The 8,087-nt window shown below is 37.7% G+C and overlaps 1 protein-coding gene across 4 annotated transcripts; it reads right to left on the bottom strand.

The window, feature by feature from the left end:
* Nucleotides 1-97: 97 nt before the first annotated feature.
* Nucleotides 98-8,087, bottom strand: LOC121857488. Of its 4 annotated transcripts, none has more exons than XM_042353567.1 (5): nucleotides 7,968-8,087; nucleotides 7,111-7,461; nucleotides 3,238-3,312; nucleotides 1,832-2,639; nucleotides 98-1,791 (listed from the first exon to the last, which is right to left on the bottom strand). In XM_042353567.1, exons 2-4 carry the CDS (start codon nucleotides 7,447-7,449, stop codon nucleotides 1,851-1,853), a joined length of 1,203 nt encoding a protein of 400 aa, XP_042209501.1. In that variant the 5' UTR covers nucleotides 7,450-7,461; nucleotides 7,968-8,087; the 3' UTR covers nucleotides 98-1,791; nucleotides 1,832-1,850. The 4 variants fall into 4 exon arrangements, with proteins under 4 accessions (XP_042209501.1, XP_042209502.1, XP_042209498.1 ...); XM_042353568.1 differs by having other exon boundaries at nucleotides 98-330; nucleotides 1,917-2,639; XM_042353564.1 differs by having other exon boundaries at nucleotides 98-2,639.

Here is an 8,087-nt window from a genome sequence, read left to right as displayed (position 1 = left end):
GAGGTCATAAAATGTTATTATATTTATTGTTTAATCGTATTTTAGGCCTATTTTTTTTATTTCAATCCATTTAAAATTGGTTAAACAAACACAACTGTCAAACAAAAACTAATTTATAAAAACAAACGACATCAGACATAAACAAGTGACGTCATACATGCACAAGTGACGTCAGGCATGCACAAGTGACGTCAGGCATGCACAAGTGACGTCAGACATACAATCCTCAAACATTCACTTGTGTTTTGTTAGGTCGTTATGACGTATGAATCACCACAACCATCGTTTCGTCCTTGCCTCGGTGTCGGGATAACCAGCGTCTTTGTAAACCTTGGTCACGGCATAGAGGAATAGACAGAGAGAGAGAGAAAAATAAATACTTTAATTCCAGATTTTTTTTGGTATATTTCACTAAATATATTCACAGTATAACAGATATATTCCAAACACAGATTTATTCTACCCCGATTTTGGGTATTTTCTGATTTATTGTAGAGATTTTATTTATAGAACGTAATTTGGGTAGATTTTCGGCTAGTTTATATAAATTTAGGCTATTTTTTTACAGATCTTGGCAACGTTTTCTAAATTTTGGCGATTTTTTTACAGATTTTGGCTATTTTTTTACAGATCTTGGCAACGTTTTCTAAATTTTGGCTATTTTTTACAGATCTTGGCTATTTTTTTACAGATCTTGGCAACTTTTTCCCAATCGTGGCTACTTTTTACACATACCCAAAGTTATATAGCATGGTTTAACGATATACTTTCATCATAGGGTCGATATATATATTATCTTATATAGGAATAAGTTGAAGTATATTATATCATGACTCAGACTAGATACTGCATAGGAAGAGTTATAGAGACGCATAGAGACACATAGAGACACATTAGAGACGCATGGAGACACATAGAGAGACAGAAGAGAGAGGGGAAGGAACAGACACAGAGACAGACAGACAGACGGATGGACAGACTGGCTAGGTGCATCATCTGTTTACATGCATTATATATGTACTGTATATACATAATTTCCCTCTACATAATATATATAAATGACTATAACATCATTATCCATCTTTTATAAACAGACATCTAACTAAAAAAATCCCTAAACCTTTAAAAAAAAACCACAAAATTTACCTAAAACCCTAAATATAAAAAAAAATTACCCTAAAACTCGACAAAAATTCCCTAAAACGTCAAGATATAAGGAATTTACCCTAAACTAAGAAATTCTCTCATTAGACGCGACAAAAATTCCCTAAAACGTCAAAATATAAGGAATTTTCACTTAAATTCCTTGAGGATAATGTTTTAACCCCTTGAGGATGATGTTTTAACCCCTTGGGCATTTTTTAACCCTTTGAGGATGATGGTTTAACCCTTTTAGCATGTTTTAAACTTTTGACGACTGTTTTAACCCATTGATGACTGTTTTAACCCATTGACGACTGTTTTAACCCATTGATGACTGTTTTAACCCATTGATGACTGTTTTAACCCATTGATGACTGTTTTAACCCATTGATGACTGTTTTAACCCATTGATGACTGTTTTAACCCATGGATGACTGTTTTAACCCATTGATGACTGTTTTAACCCTTTGACGACTGTTTTAACCCATTGAGGACTACGATTTAACCCTTTGACGACTGTTTTAACCCATTGAGGACTACGATTTAACCCTTTGACGACTGTTTTAACCCATTGATGACTGTTTTAACCCATTGATGACTGTTTTAACCCATTGATGACTGTTTTAACCCATTGACGACTGGTTTAACCCATTGATGACTGTTTTAACCCATTGACGACTGGTTTAACCCCTCTAGGAGTCACAGGATCAAACATAATAAGTATAGTAACGATTAGGCGTTGATGTCGGTCTCGATGGCCTGTTGATGAGTACCTGGGCTGTAGTGGTTCTGGTGACGTAGATTGGTGCTGTAGTGGTGACGAAGCGATCTACAGTACTGACAACATACGCGGGGACAGTCGTAGTTATGTAGTTGTTTATCGGATGTGTTGTAGTGAGTCGGACTTCAGATATAGCCGTGGTTGTTAAGTAGAGTGGTATTGTGGTTGTCTGAGTAACTATAACCTCTTTCAGCTCGGTTGTAGTTATGTAGTGAGGTTGTGTGGATGTCTGGGTGATAATAACTTGCCTGTAGTCTGTACTTGTAATATATGTAGGTATTTCATGGGTTTGTGTGACGTAAACATCCTCGTAGGCTGTTGTTGTCGTGTGGGTTGTGATGGTGGTGTAATCTATAGCAGTTGTAGTGACTATAGTTGTAGAGGTAACGTACTGTGTGTCAAAATGGGTTTCTGTAACGTATGTAGGAATGTGAGATGTTTCAGTAAATGTGGAATAGAATGTTGTGTATATTGGAACCTGTTCTGTTTGTGTGTCTGTTAAGTACTCAGTTCTGTACTTGGTATGGTAAACAGTACTCAATAATGTACTATATATTGGTACTTCTAATACTGATGTATCTGTTTGGTACTCTGTTTGGTACTCAGTCTGGAATATGGTTGTGTACACTGGGACTTCCTGGTACTCTGTCTCCGTAAAGTACTCTGTTCTGTACTCTGTCTCGTACTCTGTATTGTACACGGGGAGTGGAGTAGTCTGTGTACATGAGAACAATATATTAGATATGTACACACTTTATGTACGTTTCTATATACACATAATGTACTATAAAATAGATATACACACATAAATGTACACATACTTTACCATACATGTTAGTAGAGAATTACACACACACACACACACACACACACACACACACACACACACACACACACACACACACACGGAAACATAAACACAACAAGTACACCTATACACACACAGCTATATACACAGAAATGTACACATGTAAACAATGTGCACACAGACACGTACACACTCCACAAGTATACACACACACACACGTACATAAACACACATACATATACAGTACACACATGCGTCACCTCTCATAGACAGAATAACAGAGAGAGTGAGAGAGAGAGAGAGAGAGAGAAAGAGAGAAAGTCCCTAACCATAAGCCCTCAGAGTCTACAGAAACGCAAACTCACTTTTGTTGACAGAAATCTCTCTCCATAGGTGTGTTGGTACCACTGCACTCCCGAGGAAAAACTATCGTACGTAAACATACATACATACATACATACATACATACATACATACATACACCTATAAACAAAAAAACACTTACATAGGTCAGGTATTCTGTGCTTCTATGAGTGACGTAACTAATGCTGGTGTCCGTCAGTGTCTTAGTCAATTCCACCTGTAAATGTAAATAATTATTGTAAATGAGGTGTAAAAAATGTGTACATGGGTGAAAATTGGTGTTAATTGGTGTAAAATAGTATAAATCGGTGTAAAACTGTGTAAATCGAGGTAAAATGAAGTAAAACTGCTGTAAATTGGTAGATACAAGTATAAATACAGTTCACAATACAGATATCAATCACTTCCTTATAACGTAACACGGAAGTAGTGTCATACTAGTGGTCACAGCTGTCATGGGAGACTGTCACGTGTGGCTGTTATGTGTCACGTCAATCTGTCATCAAGAACTGTCATATCACACTACACATGACAGATTCACATACAAAAAAAAAACTCATGATTTATTTCTCAAAAGTTCCTTGTTTAGTTAAGTAAATCCCTGAGTTTATGACAGAAAATGGGTTGTGTTATTATAGAAAACGGGTTGATAGACAGACAGAGAACCAGACAGACAGACAGACAGAGAACCAGACAGACAGAGAACCAGACAGACAGAGAACCAGACAGAGAACCAGACAGACAGACAGACAGAAAGACAGACAGACAACTAGAAAGAGAGAGAGAGAGAGAAAGATGACGATGGACAGAGAAGAAAATAGATTGAACCAGACAGACAGACTGAGAGAGAGACAGACAGACAGACAGACAGAAGAAGACAGACAGACAACTAGAAGAGAAGAGAAAAAAGATGACGATGGACAGAGAAGAAAATAGTTGAACCAGACAAGACAGAGACGAAGAGACAGACAGACAGACAGACAGAGAGAGAGAGAGTAAAAAAAACCCCGTGAAAATATAGTTAGTCAGCATCTCAACTTTCCTTTTTCACAGCAGCTTTCATTCTCTCTCTCTCTCTCTCTCTCTCTCTCTCTCTCTCTCTCTCTCTCTCTCTCTCTCTCTCAAGTAGCATACGTTACTTAAGGAGCCACAAAAGTGAAAGTATCGCTCATTAAGTAATTTTGTTTCTAAGTATATTGTAAGTAACTACATGTTTCAATTATCACCAGGCCATTGATCTTACCTTTCTCTTACTTATAAATGTAAGTAATTGTAAGTAAAGGTATTGGTAGAGAGTAAAGTAAAGTCTCTGTATTTTTTTAAGTAATTTTTTGTGTTTTTTTAAGTTAATTATTTGTGTTAGGTGGAATATTTAGTGTAAATAATTTATGCCTGTTGTCTCTGAATGTTATGACGTCACGCTCTGATAATTTCTCTCGCCTCAGTTGCCATTTATAATATCTTCAAGTGATTATTTTATAGTTATTTCAGCTGACTGTTAGCTTCACGCATCGTTTCTCTTCGTAATTATTGTATATTTTCTCTCTTACGACAGTTTAAAGACGCTATAGTCATGACAGTTATAAAAAAAAGTCGCCTCATCTTACGTATGGTGTCATCGTACATCGTCATCTTGACCATAACATAACATGGCTGACGTTTGAAAAGTTATCGTAATTGTAAAACTTTTATTTTCTCATATACTCACATATTATATCTTATTTATATACAAAAATCTATCATAATATTATTTAAAGACATAAAAGATAATTTATAATATTTAAATCTTTAAAATAACGACGATATCTTATAAAATACAAACACTTCCTTGAAAAAATATGACGTCATACATCACCATCACAACCAAACCCAAACACGCGACTTCCTCCTCCTCAAACAATAATCATTTAGTGACGTAATAATCGTTTTGTGGCGAAAGTTCACACACACACACATCCACCTTCCAGTAAATCACTCTCAGGTGATTGTGTGACGCTTGAGAGACTGGCCAATCATTCAGGCGTGGTCAAGATGATGCTGAAATGAGTGTTTGTGGAGAATCATTGACTTTTAGTTACGGTCCAGATGATTGGATGGTGTTGAAATCTCTCTCTCTCTCATTTCTTCGTTTTAATCTCCATCTATCTGTCTTTCTCTCTATCTATCTGTCTGTCTGTCTGTCTGTCTGCCTGTCTGTCTGTCTGTCTGTCTGTCTGTCTGTCTGTCTGTCTGTCTGCCTGTCTGTCTGTCTGTTTATCGAAACCACGGGCCGTATAGACATCAAACAAGCGTAGGTAGTTGGTAGTCATTTCAGTAAACACGGGAAGGAGTTCATCTTTACATTTCAACGCTGGAGATTAAGAACGTGCAGATTACTGGGTGGAAAGTTACCCGAGAGGTGGAGAAGCAGACAGACAGATAGACAGAATGGGAGATAGTAAATTTAATCAATACACCACAACATTTATTTACGGTATGATATGTTGGACAAACTTCCCGGCACCAAAAACAGTACACAAACGAAGGCAATTTTCGCGCGCTTTTTTAGCACCCATTAAAATTCCCTAAGCGTCTCGATAATGACGTCATATAAATCACAAAACTTACTCGAATTGTCTAAAGGTATTTGAAAGTATTTAAAGTATGTTATTTATTCACACTAATTGGTATTTATTGAGGTATATTTGTGATTGAAAGTACGGTTTTTATGTAGTTTTGGTGACGTTTGAGTTATTTTTGTGTGGTAGTTTAAGTGAGTCAGATACGTTCTCACATCACCAGTTAGGAGGAAAACTTAACGTAGGAACCTTTGAGAATCCATCTTTGTGTGGTAGCTTAAGTGAGACAGTTAGATACGTTCTCACATCACCAGTTAGGAGGAAAACTTAACGTAGGAACCTTTGAGAATCCATCTTTGTGTGGTAGCTTAAGTGAGTCAGTTAGATACGTTCTCACATCACCAGTTAGGAGGAAAACTTAACGTAGGAACCTTTGAAATCCATCTTTGTGGCAGGCCAGCTTAAGTGGTCAGTTGAATACGTTCTCACATCACCAGTGGGAAAGAACTTAACATTCTGGAATATTTGAGAATCCATCTTTCTGTGGTAGCTAAAGTGAGTCAGTTAGATACGTTCTCACATCACCAGTTAGGAGGAAAACTTAACGTAGGAACCTTTGAGAATCCATCTTTGTGTGGTAGCTTAAGTGAGTCAGTTAGATACGTTCTCACATCGCCAGTTAGGAGGAAAACTTAACGTAGGAACCTTTGAGAATCCATCTTTGTGTGGTAGCTTAAGTGAGTCAGTTAGATACGTTCTCACATCACCAGTTAGGAGGAAAACTTAACGTAGGAACCTTTGAGAATCCATCTTTGTGTGGTAGCTTAAGTGAGTCAGTTAGATACGTTCTTACATCACCAGTTAGGAGAAAAACTTAACGTAGGAACCTTTGAGAATCCATCTTTGTGTGGTAGCTTAAGTGAGTCAGTTAGATACGTTCTCACATCACCAGTTAGGAGGAAAACTTAACGTAGGAACCTTTGAGAATCCATCTTTGTGTGGTAGCTTAAGTGAGTCAGCTAGATACGTTCTCACATCACCAGTTAGGAGGAAAACTTAACGTAGGAACCTTTGAGAATCCATCTATGTGTGGTAGCTTAAGTGAGAGAGTTTGATACGTTCTCACATCACCAGTTAGGAGGAAAACTTAACGTAGGAACCTTTGAGAATCCATCTTTGTGTGGTAGCTTAAGTGAGACAGTTAGATACGTTCTCACATCACCAGTTAGGAGGAAAACTTAACGTAGGAACCTTTGAGAATCCATCTTTGTGTGGTAGCTTAAGTGAGACAGTTAGATACGTTCTCACATCACCAGTTAGGAGGAAAACTTAACGTAGGAACCTTTGAGAATCCATCTTTGTGTGGTAGGTTAAGTGAGACAGTTAGATACATCACCAGTTAGGGGGAAAAAGTTAACTTAAAAACCTAACCTAACCAAAACATCAACATCACTCACCTGTTGATAGCTTGTATGTGTTAATGTGACCGTATCATAAAACGTCACAGGCTTCCCTCCTCCGTATCCGTTAACCACTTCATTCCCTTGCCTTAATCCGAAGTCGTTGTTGTTATTCCCTTGATCGAACACCTCATCGAATTGGAAGTAGTCATTCAGGTCGCCGCCGCGTTCGAAATCTCGCTTCTGGGCCACGACTTTGATCAACGGCCGTCTACTTGGGGTTGATAGCGTGAGTGGAATGATATCCGGGATGACTGAAGATGATGATAGTTGAGGAATGATTGATAGAACAGCGAGAAGCACATACTGAATGGCGCTTACAGAGTATTTCTTCATTTTTCCTTCTACCTGTAAATGGACAATTAGACCAGTTAAATAATAGTTGTAGTAGTAGTAGTAGCAGTAGTAGTAGTAGTAGTAGTAGTAGTAGTAGTAGTAGTAGTAGTAGTAGTAGTAGTAGTAGTAGTATTAGTAGTACAAACAATATTAAGTAATACAATTGCATCTTTAAGTAACATTATCATCAATACGGGTCTAGCAAGTAACGGAAATAGCAAAAAGTAACAGTAACTCAACCCCACTCCCCATTTCAGGAACACCACATTTAAGCAACACAGATAACCCACAGGATCACTTAATAAGTAACATAAAGTAGCAAAGGTAGTGTATCTAGGAACATTAATAGGCAGTTCTAGTAGTAATAAGTGCTAGCAGTAGCTTTAACTAGCAAGGAAGTATAGTCATGAACACAGGAACACTATCGAGTAACTTGAAATAGCCTTAAGTAACTTTAGGTAGCCTTAATAGCACGTAGTATCCCCAAAAAGTCAAAAACAGCGTAGCAACATTAATACCCTCACTAGGAACAATAGCAAGTAGCCCTAGGTAGCTCCAGGTAGTCCGAGATAGCCCTAGACAGCTCCAAGTAGTCTGACGTAGCACCAGGTAGCAACCACTCGCGTCCAGTACAACAG

Source organism: Homarus americanus, unplaced genomic scaffold (genome assembly GCF_018991925.1).
Source record: "Homarus americanus isolate GMGI-L3 unplaced genomic scaffold, GMGI_Hamer_2.0 scaffold19065, whole genome shotgun sequence".
NCBI lineage: Eukaryota > Metazoa > Arthropoda > Malacostraca > Decapoda > Nephropidae > Homarus > Homarus americanus.
This window is presented reverse-complemented; position numbering and strand designations above follow the sequence as displayed.